Source organism: Opisthocomus hoazin, chromosome 19 (genome assembly GCF_030867145.1).
Source record: "Opisthocomus hoazin isolate bOpiHoa1 chromosome 19, bOpiHoa1.hap1, whole genome shotgun sequence".
NCBI lineage: Eukaryota > Metazoa > Chordata > Aves > Opisthocomiformes > Opisthocomidae > Opisthocomus > Opisthocomus hoazin.
In genome coordinates, this window is record NC_134432.1 from 6,734,319 (window position 1) to 6,752,139 (window position 17,821).

The following is a 17,821-nucleotide window of genomic DNA, read 5'->3' on the forward strand; positions in this document are numbered from 1 at the left end:
TTGCTTATCTGAAATGGGGTTCCAGCTGCTCTGCGGAAGCCCCATGTTGGTGCTAAAGTGGTGCTGGGAAGAACAAGCGGCCTTCTGGACTCCTCCTGTGCCCCTGCAAAGTTTGCCATCTGAGAAAGGAGAACATCTCCTGTCCTTCTGCAGAAAGTCTGGGCTGTCGCAGGCGCCAGGATTGCCCGTGTTGGTCTGTCTGTCCCCTTGTCCATCTGGGCTGCCAGCACTGCCGGTCCCGGCAGCAGGGTGTGGGTTTGGGGGGGGCAGACCACCAGCAGCTGGTCTGTGTCCCAGCACCCGCAGGGTCCCCAGGCGGAGCCCAGCTCACAGGGGAGCACGCTGTGGTGCCCATGCCGGCCGTGGGTCCGGGTGCCAGGCGAGCGAGCGGTGGGGAGCAGCTGGGCTCCAGCCGTCCCTGCCTTGGTGTTCTGCGGACGTGTTCAGGGGCAGAATGAACTTGGGGAGCGTAATGGTTTGGGCAGAGGTGGTAGGACTGCAGGCTGCTCTGCGCCTGCTGTGTTGTCAGCCCTGCCGGAGCCCGTGGGGCACTGGCCCGGCTGAGCCTGGGCAAGTCTCCTGTTCATCCTGCGCCCCGCTGCCCTGCTGGCAAACTGGAAGATGAGCGCGAGCTGCTGTGAGGACAAACAGAGGCTGGTTTTGCTTCATGCAGAACTGTAAAAAAGGAGCTTTCTCCAGAAGCAGAAGATCAAAGTTTTCCTTTATTCATAATCTGTCTTTACAGTGTTTTGAAACATTTAAGTTAAGCCAACAGTGAATTCTGTAGAGGAAATGTTTCCTGGCTTGACAATGATGCTTAGCTAAATTCTCCTGCCATCTATGAGATTATTTTCTACTCTGAGCCATTATCCTCCTATTCCATTGCTTTATGCTCAGAGCTGCTCCAAGTACAAGCTTGTGCTTTGTAGCCTATAGCATTTCCAGAAAGCAACTGTTCCTTGGAACGACTTCATGCAGATCAGACTGCTTATTTGAATTCAGCAGGAATATCTAACCAAAGCTGCCCCGCCCCGTGCCGTCTGCAAGCTAAGCTGCTAGCTGTCAGTACTGGCAGAGCTGTCTCCGTAATCAGGATTTTAGTTGTCTTGCTTCAGATTTTACTAAGTCAAATATATGTGGCTGCTTATAATTTACTGAAGCTGCAGCTTTGTTAAGAGGCAAAATTGCTAGTAATATCTTATTTTTCACAAAATGTGACTTGAGATTTGCAGAGGGGATGGATTTCTGTAGCCACAGGACTGTCTGCAGTGTTTGCCATGTTTACATGAAGATGCTGTTAGCAAGGTTGATCTTTCTCAAATGTTTATATTCCTTTTTTTTCAGTTGTATGCCTTGCTTAGAGACCAGGCTTTATTCTCCAAATTAAATTTATATCTTTTTTTGAAAGAATATGGAGACCTCTGTATGTTATGAAAAGAATCTACACAAAATATTTATAACATGCCTCAAAGCTGACATAAAACATCAAGGAAATGTAGCTATCACTTATGTGAGTAAGAGTCTTTAAGCAGTTCTTCGGACAGCACAGTTTTGGTGTACAACTTGGACCTTCACCCGCAGGGCGCCTTCTTGTTACATGTGAGTTTTCTTTTAGCTCACTCAAGAATTAGTTTTCTTTTGACATTAATCTCCTACTTTGACAGTGTTGGCATTGGGTTGGGCTCGCTGTGGTGAGCGTTGAGTGTTGGTCATTTTACAGAAACCCTCTTCTAACACTTTGTGTTCTTATTGTGCTTTTAGCCACTGACGATATTGTTAAAGTTGAAGTCTGGGATGTAGTTGACAAAGGTAAGATTTATATCTTCGTTTCTAATGGAGATTCATTGTTCTTTCTCAATTTTAATTAAAAACTTACTTGGAATTCAGAAATACCTACTTACTTCTACGTTAGAAAAATGCCTGTCCTTACTTTTTCAAGTGCATGGATGCTGCTTCCTGAAAAAATGTGGAAAGGAGAGAGGAGTCTCTTGTGCTAGAGCCCATTATTTGTAATCTGAATTTCAGATCAAACCCAATATTCAGAAGCAGTTGTTTCATGTGCTCCGTGACAGATGAAATAGCCTGCTGCTTAGCGTATTCAGATTCTCTGAACTTTATAATAAACTTCATCTTTTCTCCTTTATAGTTTTATACATGCTTAGACAGCTACTGAGTTCTTTGTTCTGTTTATAAAAGTTCTTGCCGGGCTGTTTTTGTAAAGGAATGCTATTGTTAAAATGATAAAATGTTATCTGCAGTGAGTAATGTATGCAGGAGGTAAGGATGAAAGAGAAGCCAATTAGTTAAATTCACTTAGGACAGAAAGTGCAATATATTTAATCCAAAATCTTTTCTAAATGCTTAGCCAAGGAAAATGTTGTGATGTATAAATACATTTTTCATTAGTTTCGAATGTTTATCAGTGTAAAGTTCTATTTTATTAAAAAAATAATTTTAAAAAAAGCCCAAAACATACATGAAGACATAATCTGGGTGCAGTGCAAACCTGGATGCAGTGGAATCTAGCAGTTGCTAGAAGGGGTTGGGGTTCAGCTGTAGATCTGAACAGCCCCAAATGCAGATGCTGTTCGGCTTTTGCGAGGCGTTTTGTGCCAGCCAGGCTTCTGGTTTAAAGTGCGGGTATGGTCAGGAAAGCAGCTCTGCGAGCGAGCAGCTCTTGCTCTGTGGGTTGTGTTTCTTGTTTGTGTGTTTCTGTCACTCAAAGCTCTTGACCACAAAACTTAAACTTCTATGGGTTGGCTGCTGCTACCTTTCCTGCAGCCGTAGCTAGAACCTGTGCTGGCACGCATTCCTCGGCAGAACTGCATCCCAGTGGCACTACCTCTGCTGTACCCCCTGTGCCTTAGCACCGAAAAATAAGGAGGTAAGTACAATAGGGAGTGGGAAAGGGAGAAATTTGTTTTTTCCTATTAGCTAAATTGTATTTAAAATAGTAAAAAAGAAAAGGTAATTAAAGATAGCTGTAGGTCAGGTGCATAACGGAGCCTTTAGATTAAACTTGAGCCAGTAACTTTAAATGAAAATCCTGGGCACTTTGTCTTTTTGTTCTTTTGAACCCCAGTTTTCTCAGTGTAGACAAAACCTTACTTAGGTCAGAGTCACTGCTGAAGTCAGTCTGATTGCAGTTTGGCTTTCAGATCCTGCGATAACATGTGCAGGGCTGGAATCTGCACAAAACATCTGTTTTCTCGCTGCCTTGCAACTTTGGTATGAGTAGATAGACAGTTAATTTGGGAATCATGTGGTTCCAGCATTTATTTCTGTGAATAGCTTCTCTGCTCAAAGTCATCTTCTCAACTAGAGACTTGTCGTTTTTTTGGCAAAACAGCTCGGGTTTGCTATGTGCAGATGTTGGTAACAGCTCTTCTGATGCTGCTTTCGTTTCTGTCAGTGGAGCATGTGTTAGAAATCTCAAGGGACTCTCTTCTCTCCACTTCATATTCTTTTGAAATAGAACTCAGACTGTTAAGATCCCTACTTATGGACCACAGATGTGTATTTTTATGTAATGAAATGTACTTAATCAATGCAGTGTAAAAATTCAGATCATAGTGATATAACAAAATCAAGCCTTTTCCTATTGCCATAGCATTGCAGAGTCTTGATAAGTACAGCTTTAGGAAAACGTGCAAATTAAATGTTAAGAGCTTGCTCATATCTAACTTTCATCTGAATTTTATCTCATGGCATTTTCATTCTTCCTTCCATGTGCTTAGGACAAAAAATCCTTCTGCGCGATGCTTTTGGTGAGAGCGACACTAATCTAGACTGTAGACTTCTGGTAGTGAAGTATCCAGTGCTGCTGCAGCGTAGTGCTGGCAAGACCTGATCCTCCTTTTTTTAATTGCCTACGAGATCCTGGCTGATGTGCATATTTGAGCTGGGCAGAACGCTGCGTTTATCAGGCTGGACTTGAAACTGCCAATACATGTTCTGAACATGCATTTCAACATATGTTATTTTCCAGGCTAAATTTTTTTGCCAGTGTTTCCCCATTTTGAAAGAATTGTTCCTTGTTAGAGAAAATTAAGAGACCTCTATTTAAATTAAGGTGTTTGAAAATGTATTGAAATCTTGATGTGGGGATGTGGCTAGATTGTCTAAAAGACTTATCCATAAACTGCAGCTTTCAACTTTAGTCTTGTAAAGCAGCTTCGGCCTCTGCTCTGCCGTGCAGCGCTGCCATTCTTTGCATCTCGGTGTGAACGTGCACAGGAGGATTTGGGGAAACTTAATAAGTCGCACCCTGAAAATCTTCGTGTATGTTTTTGCGGTGAAGTTAAATGTGGTTTTACTAAGCGGTGTTCCTCCTCGCGCTTGCCAGCAGTGTGCCTCCCCGTCCTTAGTTCAGCAGCGTGCTGCTCTCCTTTTCCCCTCCGGACTCCTTGTGGAATGCAGCTCTGTTGGCCCTGCCTGGCTGGTGCCTTGGTGTCGTTTGTTTAGCGTACAGATGTTAATTTGGGAGTGTGGGGAGATTTGTTGTGAAAGCTTGAAACCTGTGAGGTTGGTTAGTGCGCTGAAGCAGGGGAAAATGGCAGCCACTATACTGCCCTGCTCCTGTTAGCTTTTTCTTGACTCGTTGGGATTGTTTTTTTTTTTTTAATGTGCAGGCTCCCTGGAGCATGGACTTCCCTGCAGCCCGCTGTGTTCTCCTTGGGCCTGCTCAGAGTGCGGGGCTCATTTGTGTGATGATGCCATTTGTTAACATCTTAACAAGTAGAGCTTGCCTCCAGCTAAGGATATTGAATTTTGTGCAGCGTGTGTAGCAAATACCATCTCCTTTGCCGCTCTTGGAACTAATAGAACATGGGAAAGATACCTGTCAGCAAAAGTCACAGTCCTGACTCTCCTTTCTGGCTTTGCAGCAAGTTGTGTAACTGCTGCAGGTCATAAAGCTGTAACAGATCCTGAATGCAGAGAAGCTGCTTGAATGCAGGTGATCTAAGAACAGTTCGGACATCCTGTCTCGTCACTTCTGCTGTTTTCGTTCTTGCAGTTTATCCCATACACTAACTGAAGGGATCAAATCATTCCTTCTTCTGTGGCCCCCAAAATAGCATCAGCTCTTTCCCCCATACTGGAGATTCCTTTCCTCTCCATGCCCCTTCACCCCTCGCCCTCCCTGAGGTGTGCTGCAAGAAGGAGGACAGATCAGAATTAATATTTCTGTTATTTTCGGATGTCATAAGTTAGGTAGCACTAGGGATGCAAATATTCTAGGCATGTATTTCTGAATGGTGAGCAGAAGCACCTCCCTCGCACTGTGGACGGCATTTGTTGGCAAGCTGTGCTGAATCCTTGCTATCCTGCAGCAAAACGGACGGTACACAGAGGTGCTGGCCATGAGCCCAGTCTGCTGGAGCTCAGTGAGAACTGTTCTGTAGACTTTGGGGCACTGCTGCAAGGTGATTTGGTTTCAGTGTTGCTATCATGCCTGTAAATAAGGAGCAGTTATCATTCTAGGTAGAGAAGCTGAGCAATTGCAGCATGAAGACGCTTGCTTTCTAGTTGATGCTTCTAGGTTACACATCAGTGCAACATGAAACACAAGATCTTGTTTCTGTAATAACACAATCTTCATTGTGTGCTTGCCTTTGCAGGCTAAATTGCATCTTTTCACTACTTACATCTTGCCTTTATCTGGCTCATCCTGCAGTTTTCATTCCAAAAATAGACACTGTGCATGAATATGTACACACATGCGCTTTTCGGCTCTGTTACTCCTTTACAGATGACCTCCTTTACAGCAGCGGTGAGCATCGTGCAAGAGTATTACTCATTCCTCCTGATACACACGTAAAGCCCTAAGCAGGGAGAGGCGTGCGAGTCTTATGTGCAGGCTCGGAGCACTGGTTGTAAACATGTCCAGGTTAGAAAGACACCTTGAATGCTCGGGACGAGAGGAGCTCTGAAGACTATCTGTGGTTGCTTGGGCTTCTCTTGTAATACCTAGAAATTCAGGTCCTGCCAAGCATAATTTAGCTGTAACTGCAGAAATGGTGATGTTTTGACATTCAGAGAAGCCACACAAATGCCACTGACTTGAAATTAATTTAAGTGAAGTGGGGAGAAGGCATGCATCTCCTAGACATCCCACACATTCAGTTGTGCTGGGAAAAATCAGAGTCCGTCCTTGGATCCTCCAGGGAAGCAATGCATGAATGGGGAAGGATCAGGGTTAATATTTCTGCTGCCTTCAGATGTCGACAGTAAGATGACATGAGGGCAGCGAACATTTTGCAGTGATGCACAGAAGCACCAGCCAGACACACTGTCAAGTTGTGGGGACTGCAATCTCCTGCTGAATCATGCAGCATTAAAACTTTCGTGATTAATTCTGTATTTTGTAACTATTTATCCTTGACCTGCATGAAAAAAGAATGAAATGCTTTGTTTCACGTGAAGCATCTGACAGAACCGTGAGTTTTACAAGTAGGCGCTCCGTGTTGAGTAGTTGGTGGAAGCTGTTTTGGTCCCCAGTGTTGCAGAGTTTTAGGAGGTTTTGTTGTGGGTGCATCCGAGCTACAAACACATTCTGTTGTCAGTGACACAGGGAATTTCTAGAAGTTACGAGAAGGAGTTCCAAGTCTCTGCCATTATAATTTAGTTAACTCATCATTATTTAGACTAGGGAAATATGGAACAAAGATGATTCAGAAGGAGAGTTCTTAATTGCTGCCAGTAATATCTGGAAGATATTTGGTATCTGTAAAGCTTAACTTCAGGTCTTGCAGGGTGATTTGTTGTGCAGTGCTCATCATTTGATAAAACTCTGGAGACTGCTGTATATAGATAGAGTTTAAACAATACCTGGGGGGCCAGGACAGATTTTCTCCTGGCATTTCCACACGAAACTTCTTCAGCACAAGGCAAAAGATGTCCTTGCTCATACATGTTGAGACTCCCGGCAGTTCTTAGTGCGGTGTGTCTGCACCAGAAGGTCCTGTTAGCTGATTGCCACCCTGCTGATCCTAGGTGCAGATAGAAGGTGTCGTCTTCTCCCTCTGCTGTGATTGCAGGCTTGGAGATTTGGAAACATGATTACAGTGTAACTGATGTCACCAAAAATTTTCAGGGAGCCTGAAGTTTGAAAACACCTACTCCTTTTCTGGGGGTGCTGAGTCAAATGCCAGCGGTACTTTAAAATGTCAGGTTGTGAACTTACCCAGTGCTTACTGAAGCTCTAAGAAAAGGGAGAAGTCTCAGGGGGTCTGCCCTTTAAGTATAAGGGCTGTATTTTTAGCACATGCCTTAGAGGAAGCAGATGAGTTGGAGAGATAGCTGGAGGTTCCTCCGGATGGGATTGTGGCTGTGGGACTGCGGGGCGAGTCTCGGTGGTGGTTTTTTAGTGTCTTCTCCAAGTGTTTAGCCTGGTGCCTCTTGCAGCTTCTTGTGAGCTTCATCAGAGTTTTACCTGCCCTCTGCCTTGGTTTTGTGTGTGTCCAGGGAGTGTGGCTTTGCATGGTGCCTCTGGAGCGTTTTCTTTCTGCACCTTTGCTTGCCGTGACCAGACCTGACCCTCTGGCTCTGGCCTTTCATGCACATGTAGGCTGGCTCTCCTCGACCTCGCCACAGTGTGTTTGATTTTATTTGCATTTCCCCTTGTATAAGTTCTGTCTGTCTTTTGGCGGGTAAATTCTCACAGGCTGCCGCCGCACCTTTTTTTTTGATCACGAGTCAGCCCAAAGCACCCGATGGGCTCTGAGATGACATTTGTTTGCAGGACTGCTTGCTTCAGGTTGGTGACATGGCACGTGTCGCATCATCTCTCAGGAAGGCTGCGTGTGTAGTTGTGCCACTCAGTCGTAACAGCCGCATGATCTTTTGCTTCTTCAACAGTAAAGCAACAAAAAGTGTGCCAAAGCAGCTTCCCTTTGTGGTCAGGGAGTGTGCCAGACCCTGTGTTATTCAGTCATTGTGACTTTACACTGTGAAGACCGTGATTTAAACTGCCCTAGACTTTCTTCCTATTCATCTCTGAATTAGACTACCTGGTATTCTTCAGCGAGGCATGCCTGTCCCACCCCTCCGCGTTCCCTGTGCTTACAGTAGGGTTAGATCTCCTTGAAGGTCACAGTCCAAATGCTGTGGTCCTGCCCAGACCCGTCCTGGAGTTCTCTGCCCAGAGTAATGCATTTGTTTTTTTTTTCTTTTTTTTACATTTCTTTTTAAGGAAAATGCAAAAAACGAGGAGATGGTTTGAAACTGGAAAATGACCCTCAGGAGGTGAGTCACCTTGAATGCAGATGCCTGCCTCTTAGCAGGAGGCCTCTAGTCCGCCTTTGGCCCATGGAGAGTAAGTTCTCTGTTTCTACTCTAAGGCTGGCCTGGCAGACGGATGAAGGCCAGTGTGATCCCTGATGCTCTGCACTCCTTTGTCTGTGCATTTTATCCTTGTTTGTGCCCTCACCACAACTTTCCTGCTGTTTTCCATTCTGTCTTTTGGGAATGGCTGCGCCGCAGATGTTTGCGCAGCAGCTTTGTACCTGTCTGCACAGGGGCAGTGGCAGGAAGCCCTTTTGTAAGGGGCTTCTGGGGAGACCTGAGGATGTTGCTTGATGCCATGCTCTCTGGCTGCTCCTTAAAACTGGGCTAACAATTACCTTTTAACACCCTTTGAAATATGGAGGAGGAAAGGGCAATAGAAGTGCTACCTAGCACGTAAAAGTAAACAGAGTGGCTGCTCCAGGCTCTTGCACAAATGTGTCTCCTTTGGATCTTCTGCTGTAGAGCAAAGTGCTGTGTGGGAGAGCAGACTACCACGTTCCCCAAACCGCATTTGGGCTGCCGGTGGACTTCCATGGCATCCCTTTCGAAAGATGTATGATTCCATCCTCCGGAAAAGTTCAGTTTAAAGGCCCTGGATCCCATGATCTCTGCTGCAGCTCTTAAAGAGCTTTATTGCCCCTGCTCATGTGTCCGTGCCCTTCGGGGCTCAGTGCACAGGCGGTGTTCTGGTACTCGCTCAATAACCGCTTTGTTCAAATTGGTGGGAAAGGCAGCGTCACTGACGTGCAGAGAGCTGAGCCCTCGGTCTGGGAGCGGGTCAGGGCAGTGAAGAGTTCCCGCTTGCAGCAAGGTGCCAGTCCCGCTTGATCTGTGTGGTCAGGTGAGGAGAATTGTCTTTAAAAATGTTCTCCTATGAGAAAAAAGCCTCTGTGAGAACAGGTATCAGAGCTGCTGCTTCCTTCACAAACATGGGTGCATTTTCCACTCCCGGGAAAAGAGTCGGAGTTGTTCTGTAGGCATCAAATTGCAGCAGGAGCCTTGGAGGTTGAGTTGTGACCAGTACTGTACTTTGCATCGTGCCAGAGTCCAAATGATGAAAAGCAAATTGGGCACTAATAAATACTTTCAGCCCTGCACAGGAGGAACTCGTTAGAAAGTACATCCTGGCTTTGTGCACCAGAAGCATTAGAAGTACAGTCAATATTTGGGTCAGCAAAGAGGTGGAAGGGGAGCTGTGTCCCCTGTCCCCCATCCTGTCACTTATATGGAGTTATCTTGTCAATGCAATGTTTGAGGGCACGGGGAAGAGAGGAGGGGGTGGGTCGTAGCATTTGCTGTCAGACATGTTTTCTACAGAGACTGTCAGTGCTTCACATCCTGCTCCTGTGGGCAGTGGAAGCTGTGAACTACCAGGTGTCTTGCTTAAATTGATGTCAAATCCACAGATACTTCTTATAATGCCTGTCACTGTAGAAAGTTTGCCTATTCAGCACTGTATCAGTTATGTTCTGTACAAGCCAGAAGCTGGATCAAGTTATTTACTCCTTCTTTTGCCTTTATTTCCTCAGGCAGAGTCAGAAATGGCTCTGGATGCAGAGTTCCTGGATGTCTATAAAAACTGCAATGGCGTCGTGATGATGTTTGACATCACCAAACAGTGGTAAAACATCTTTAGCGGCATGCTCCACGTGATTCTCGCTTGTTTGGGGAACACAAATGACTTCTAGACCTCTTGATTCCCAGATGGCCTCTGGAGATGATAACCAGCCTGCTGAATTGAAACAAGCTTCTATCCCTTAAAATAATAGCTGTATCTTCTGACATGTCTTTGAATACACTCCTCTCCTGGGCTTGTTTCAAACAAGCAGTCTCCCTGGGGGCTTGTGTAGTGCAGTGTCTGCTACGCCGCTGTCTGGGGCTCCGTAATTAGTGCTATCGCGGGTGCAAAGTGTGCCGGGCGTGTTACATACCCCTGCTCTCGAGAGCACAAGGGAAAGGGGAATGCTAGTGAGAAATTCCCAGGAAGGCTGGTATTAGTGAGGATTATTTGGAGGCCCTAGGCTGCGTTAATGTACAGAAATAATGAGCTGTTCACTTTGCACATCTGCTGAGGAGGGTGAGGGGTGAGAGACATACGGAAGCCAGGGTGGAAAGAGGAGGTGGTAAGAGTTCCTTTAGAGCTCTGTGTTTAAGCTTATATTTTACAGGTTTGGTATGGGTCAGTGAGCCCATTGACAGCTGAAGGGACGGAATCCTTTTCTTCTGCTGACCCCACGCAGTTCTGTAGGACTGAGGGAAATCGCTGTAGGAGATTTGAGGTTGCTGGTGGAAGTCGATCGCTGAACTTGTCAAGTTGGTTTTGAGTAAAGAGTGATACCAACTTATTTACAGTTAATGTATTTCTCTGAGGGGGGCATAGAAGCCACAGTCTTGGAAGGACTTTGGAAAAAAGAATTCTTCCTTTGTTTTTTTTTTATTGTGATTTGTGGATGAAACTGCTCACAGAATGATGTTTCCCACTCATGTGCCTGTATCTCTCTCTCTTGTGGTGAAGGACGTTTAACTACATTCTGAGGGAGCTTCCTAAAGTGCCGACCCACGTTCCAGTGTGCGTGCTTGGGAATTACCGAGACATGGGGGAGCACCGGGTCATCCTGCCTGGCGATGTGCGGGACCTCATCGACAATCTGAACAGGTAAGGTGGCACCGCGGTCACCGGGCGGGGGAGCAGACCTCGGCTGCTCCCTGTCATCAGCTGGGGATCACCCTATTGCTGCCGTGTTTCAGATGCACGTCACGTTCATCATCTGACCTTGTGCCTAGCTTTGGGGGTTTCATAGCTCCGTGTGTCTCATACAGCAGCTTCAGTCGACACGATGGGCTCTTTCATCTAGGAGCCTGTTCTGGGCAGATTGTTAGCTATGATCCTGGGAACAGCGGGTGCCTGTCAGCATGTGCCTCTCAGAAGCACTTTTCCCAAGAAGTCGTCTTTTTTCTGGGTAGTCCTTCTCTTGTGGAAGAATCCTCTCCCTGCAGCACAACTGTTCTCCAAAGAATTCTGCTGCAAGAGAGCCAGCTAGTGCAGCTGTTTGCCTTGCTCTTCCTTGGAGCATCCCCACACAGCATTCACTGGGCACAGCCAAATCAAATGCCTTCCTTGCAACCAGCCAAGATTTTCCGTTATGGAGAGGTCTGAGGCTCTCTGATATAAAGTATAAAATATTATTTGTTGTTCAGGATTCAATAAATTGTACATTTTTGTGTGATTTTATGTTTTTAAGGCATTTTTCCATTTTCCTAGTCTCTTACTTGTTTGTGCTTGTGTCAGACACACAGTTTCAAGGCTTGATTCTGTAATGTAATCATTTCTTTACAAATTCATCTCTGTATCTGACTTAGCTGAGTTTGATGCCTGCTAAGTTTCAGCATCCATGCAGGGACAGGAATGACTGTCACACATTGATACAATGCACAGCCGATTCCGATTTATTGGTCTGCTTGCGTGGTTATATACATTCTTCATATCTGCACACGCGATCACGCCTACTCGGATAGGCTACAGACGTAAATCACGCGCTGTTCACGCACCCCATATTCCCTTATGATTGGTAACTATGCACTAACACCAATAGCAACAGACCGCCTCCATGTCCTTGAACACATCTTGTTTTTGCTAGCCCACATCATATGCACTATCAGAACTCTCTCAATTGTTATTCTTAGCTGTCCTTTCCAGCGGCCTGTTCAGTTATGCTAACTGTTTTGCTTAAGCGGCCTAGTCATGCTAACTCTCAAGCTACATTGACCCCAACAGATGCCCGCTGCTAATGCTTGTGACTTAATGTAGGTCTGTTAGTGGTTTTAAAACAAAACCTTCACTGAGAAGTGAACAGCTTGTGCAGCTGTGAAACCCCCAGTTTAGTAAACCAGTGGCCCCGTGTCCTGGCATAGTATTTCTTAGTCTGGCAGCCCCAAGACACTGCAACACAACAGCAGCCGCGTTCTGCCACCCTTCAGGAGGAAAGAAGTGTGAATTTTGTCTGTAAACAAAATTATGAGTCCCTAGCAGAATGACCTGCTAGCCCACATTTGGCGGTTGCGGGGCTGGCTTGCAGACGAGGACTGTTTGTGGTGTGTAATTCGGCAAGTGCCTCTTCTGTGTGTACCCAGTCCGTGTCCTTTGTACAGTTTTCTTCTCTCTCCCTATCTGGTTGAGACAGGCCTCCCGGCTCCTCGTATTTTCGCTACGCTGAGTCTTCCATGAAGAACAGCTTTGGCCTCAAGTACCTGCACAAGTTCTTCAACATCCCCTTCTTGCAGCTGCAGGTAAGAGAGAGGGTATTTCCCTGGTGTGCTGGGTGGGTGGGACAGAGATCATTTTCTGTGTCTCTAAGGCGTGAATTTGATATTTCAGGGCGTGAATTTGATATTTCAGGTTTGTTTTGTTGTTAAGGGATCCTGAGTAAATGTTTGTTTTCATAAGAGTTGTTAACAAAATTACATTAGTACGTTGGTGCCTCTGACTTAACCACGTCTCTGCTTGCGAGAGGACTCTTCTCTGCTGTGTTTGCAAATGCTTACCTCTGGAGAAAGGCTCCGAGGTGATGAATAACACTGGCAAGAAAATTGCATCCAGCAGTGTAGTTACCAAGTCAAAAATGTTGCATATGCACATTTCTTAAACTTTGAGCTTAAATTCTGTTCAGTTAAAACTCAGATGAGAAGGTATTTGGCCGTGAACTGAAAGTTCAGAGACAACTGTTTGCTGAAAATCTGTGCCCTAATGGTAACTGATCTGCTTGGATTCTATGCACATAGATCCAAGTCTCATATTTCTGTCGTAATTGAGGCTTCTTGGGTGGACTGGTTGGGAAGGCAAAGGCTGAATGGACATGGAAGGGTGGGATGCTCAGCTGTGGTCCTTCAGAAGAGGATGCTTCGGGGTGTTCATACGGGGGTTTTTGGGATCAACATCATACACTTTTTGGGAGTACATGTAATCATGTATCATTGTTTTCTGTTGGATGGAAAAAATCAGGCATCTGATCTTGATTATCTTTCACCAGTAATTGAAATGTCTGTGTATATTTTTATACAAATAATCCCACTGAAATACCAGTTCAGAAGAAGGTCAGATATATTAGCAAATGTTACCAGATCCTCAGGCTGCAGAGCAGAAAAAAGTAGGAGAAGAAAACTGAATGTAGAAAAACCCAGTAAAATAAGTCAAACAATAAATTTTTGAGAAGGAAGTTGTAGAAATCTGAAATACAAACCCACCTTGCTGCTCAGTGAAGAAGATTGAAATCTACCAGCATGGGGTTGGTTAAAAGTTTGGTTTTGTAATCTCGGCTCCTATGGTAAAGTGATGTCTTGTGGAAACCATGCAGAATAATTAGTTCCCAGATTACTTTTGTCAGATTTGTAGATCTCCTTTCCTTCTCAAATAGGTGTTGATAAAAGACATCAGAACAGGCTTCCTGCCAGATTTGTTTCTGAAAGCTGCTCATAATGATGCTGTGAATAGTCAGTACATGCAATGATTTTCCGAGCCATAGTTATAAGCAGGAGTTACCGAAGCATTTGTAGTATCAGGTTTGCTTGGAAGCAGCTTTAGGATGCGAGTCTTATGGGACCTTTCATTTAAATGTGCTGTGTGTAAGTAAACGTGATCTATTAATCTGAGACTGAAAGCAGTTAGGATGCTTAGATAAAGTAGTTGGCCCCAAAGCCAGAGAACCTCTTGGACAAGTCTTGGTCTTCAGGGAAACAGAAAAAATAAATCTGATACAACCTTTAGTTGTTTGGAGATTCCAGTGACAGTTGCTTAGGAGAGGCGAGGGAAATGCAGTGACCAGCCCACATTTGTTCTCCTGCTGAGTGGGCTCAGGGTGGCACGGGGAGTAGTCCAACAGGGGCAGGTGCCCCATAATGAGACTCCCAAACCCTGTGGGCTTCAGGTAATGTAATTAAATAATTCAACACTGCAGAAACAAACCTGAAAAGGCTTCTCATTACGGTTTAGTTCCCAAATTGTGCAAGGGGAGATTTGGGTGGACACATGTAAATCAGGTTTGTAAATATGTTCACTCTGTTCTTCGTACCTCAGCACGGAAGGTGGCAGCTGAGGAGGTTGTCCTGTGCCTGTCATTCAAGGTGAGAGTGATCAGACCGTATCTGCTTGGCCTTTCCTTTAAAACATCAGGGCCAAAACTAATTCCTGCCCTTCTGTGCTCATGCAGGGATTGCAGGCAGATGCTTTTCTGTGCGTTCTGAAAAGAATCACAGCATAGGATCCAATGTGGCGATGGCTTGTTTTGTTTCGCTGTGGTGTGCAGGAGATTCCTGGCCTTGCCATTCTGTGCCATGCCATGGCAGGTGAAACTCCAAATTTGGAGGCTTTTGGTTGCTTCCACCCAGGCTTTGGGGCTTTACTTGATGTCAAACTTCAGCCAAGATGTACCACACTTAGTTTTTCCGGTGCCACTTGCATTTGTGCCACAGGTTGATTAGAAGAGCTATGTGCTGCTCCATGGTAGCTGCTGCTAGTGGCTCCGGGCGTTCTGCTGCTCCTGGAGACCCGCTGGCAGCCCTGCCTTTGAGTGCACGGGGAGCCAGGGCTGGCCCCACTGGGCCTGATTAACCACCACTGCAGCGTGATGTTAAAATCTGTAGGAAAATCACAGCTAGACTGAATTCCTAGAGGTTCTGCTTATACCTTCCGAGAGACTTGCCAGCAACAGGCTCCTGAAGGGAGTCGTTTCCCCGGTGCTCTGGTGCAAAGCAGGGTGAAAGAAGAGGAATGCTACCAGGTATTAAATGCACGTGTGAGTTAATCAGCCTCAGTCGACCTCTGAGGCTTCTCCGTGTTCCTCAGCCTAGCCTCCCGCAGCTCTCAGGGGGAAGAGGAGTTGGTCAGCTGTGTGCAGGATTCCATGCTGTCCTTCAGCAGAGTTGGTGTTCAGTGCGTTGGTTTGAAGTTGCACATTTCTGTGTTCAGCTTTCATTCATGCATCTTTCATGAAGAAAGCGGTGGCTGAAATTCATACCCCCGGCAGAGAGCACGGTCCCTCCAGCAGCCCAGGCTCCTCAATTATTTAGCAGCTCCTTTCCAGGGGAAGGACTGTCAAACCTGAGAACGCAGTTTAGCTGTAGGGATGGCTGGTGGCCCACAGAATGTGCAGAAGTGATCAGGTCAGCCAGGCCTTCGGATGCTGCGCTGGAAGGAGACGAAATTCTGCAGACAGCTGAGATTGCCATTTCCCAGGAAGCGCCTGAAAGTGGCGTTCAGCCAAAGCGTTGGTCTGTAGCACATGATTTATTCCCTTCTTTTGGGCCATTGCTAAAAATAAGCTGTTTCTTTAATATTTTAATACCAGCATGGTAAAATAGAATTTATTTTTTAAGTATTTGGAAGTCCATTGTTAGTGATGAATTTTTACAAAATTAAATGCAACTCTCTTAATTAAATCTAAGTTCTTAATTTACTGTAATCTGTGGAAATTGAAACAAATACAACTATGGTATATATCTTACTGCCATGGTATGAGGAAAGGCAAACCACTTGTTTAATAAAAGCCATTATCTAAGTGCCTAAGGTAGGCATTGGAAAGCAGGGTCGCTTCTGTGTCTTTATTCAGCTAATTTGCTCAGCATTAATTTCACTCATCTTAGGAAACTGAGGACAAAGCAGCAGAAAGCTTGCTCTTTATTTATCTCGTTTTTGCATACACTGTGTGAATAACACAAAAGGATGAAATCTGTTACTTCTAAAATCTTGAATTTCTTAAACCTTGAATTCTAAAATCTAAAAGTCTAAAATCTTGATTAGTACTTCTGTTTAGTATAGCGAGTTTAAATATGTATAGCATGTTTTGCTGAAACTTTTTTGTCTGTATACCATGATGAAGGGAATTCAAGTTAACTAATGACTTCATAATTATTTGTATACATGTTAATTGAAGTCAGGTTTCCATCTGCAAAGAGCTTACGAATATGATGAATAAAAATTACCTAGCAAAGGAAATATGGATCAGTCCAAGTTCTCAACACAATGACAAAGGTAAAAATGAGGAATCTAAATGCCTTGGAAGCAGGAAATTAGCTTAAATGACCATAGAAGCCCTTTAATTTCAAGAAAGACTGTGTCTTCCAGTAAATTAGCAGGTTTAAATGTTATCAACTGCCATGAACCACCTGGTCTTATAATACAAAATAAACATTACTTAAGCCTTGCTTCCTGGTTTAAGCAATGCTGGAATTTGATATAAATCAGCCTGCTCTGTGGAGGCCTCAAGCTGTGCCCTGACTACTCCCGTGGACAGAGTAGTAATTTGTACTCTTGCTTTGAGAGCTCCAAAGTTGCAGTGTCTGTGAGGGGGTGTGAAGGTGGAGACTGAGCGCCACTGCTTTATGCCAGTGTTTGTCTTCCCATGGGGATTTTATTCTGTAAATTATATAGTAGATTTCCTTTTGTGCTTTTTACTCTGATGGAATCTTTCTGCAGTAAGCAAATGTGTTGTCAAACATGGAATTTTATAGTTCGCCACAGTTATTGACACCAAACTTCAAAAATATTTGCCATAGTAGAAAGCTTAAATGTACGTTGAGGACAAGGCAGTTATAAAAGCAAAAACCTTTGCAGTTTGGAGGAAACCTGGGGGTTCTCTTCTGTCCCCTCCTGTCTGGGGGGCATGCAGCTTGGCATGGCACCGGTGGACCCTGCTTTAGTGGGCACCGTGCAGCCCTGTGGGCCATCAGCCGTGTCTTGGCACAAGCTGGCCCTGCTCCTTGTGCCACCCGGTGTGCAGGCAGTGGGAGGATCGACGCTTTCAGGCGCTGAGCATCGTGACTTTGGCCTCTAGAGTTCACCATGTAGACTGACTCATGTGTCCCTTGCTCAGAGCCTCTGCAGCAGGCACGCGGGGTGCCGGTGGTGGGAGCCTGGCCATTGCTGGTGCCCGGCTGCGTCCGGGCGGAGGGGCAGGGCTCCAGGGCAGGATTTGTGCCATGGAGCGGGGCGGTGCTCGCAGACAGCTCCGGTCTTGGCCGGGGGATCCTGAGTGGAGTTCCTGCAGCCTTGGGCGCTGTGTCAGCCCTGCGCTCGGGGCCGTGGCAGAGCTCTGCCGGGTGAGGAGGCTGGTGCCGCGTCCGCTGCCGGTGAGCCGCCGAGCTGGCCGTGCCCGCGCAGTCTCGGGTGCGGTTATTGATCTCTGCTCGCTGCCGTGCAGGCTGTCGGGGGAGTGTCTCCTCACCATTTGCAATGGATTTTGAGCCTTTTAAGACAGCACCTTCCCTCAGCTGAGGTTTTTGCTTGGAATCTGTTGGAAATGTGGAAGGGGAAAGACTGAATTAAGCTGCCTTGTGTTACATCAGTGAAGCCCTCTCACTTTACTGCGTGTTTGACGTGGACTGGAGTGTCTGTCCCCCATCTGTGGGGCAGCAGCTGGAGGCAGAGGGGCAGTGACTTCTGAAATTTCACTGAGTTGACAGGTTGTGCTCACTCATCTACCCTGACAGTAAAAAGAAACTTACTGTGAGGTTTTGCATCAGCTGGGTCCTACTCACAGGG

At 45.7% G+C, this 17,821-nt stretch overlaps 1 protein-coding gene across 2 annotated transcripts in view; it reads left to right on the top strand.

The window, feature by feature from the left end:
• The window catches only part of RABL6 (RAB, member RAS oncogene family like 6), a 57,019-nt gene that overhangs the window by 10,407 nt on the left and 28,791 nt on the right, over positions 1-17,821 (top strand). The window contains exons 3-8 of one of the 2 annotated variants that reach the window (XM_075439363.1): positions 1,762-1,809; positions 3,738-3,767; positions 8,195-8,247; positions 9,819-9,910; positions 10,805-10,945; positions 12,471-12,576. In XM_075439363.1, the coding sequence (XP_075295478.1) occupies positions 1,762-1,809; positions 3,738-3,767; positions 8,195-8,247; positions 9,819-9,910; positions 10,805-10,945; positions 12,471-12,576 (470 nt within the window). The remainder of the gene's footprint in view (positions 1-1,761; positions 1,810-3,737; positions 3,768-8,194; positions 8,248-9,818; positions 9,911-10,804; positions 10,946-12,470; positions 12,577-17,821) is intronic. The other variant, XM_075439364.1, reaches the window with a different exon arrangement.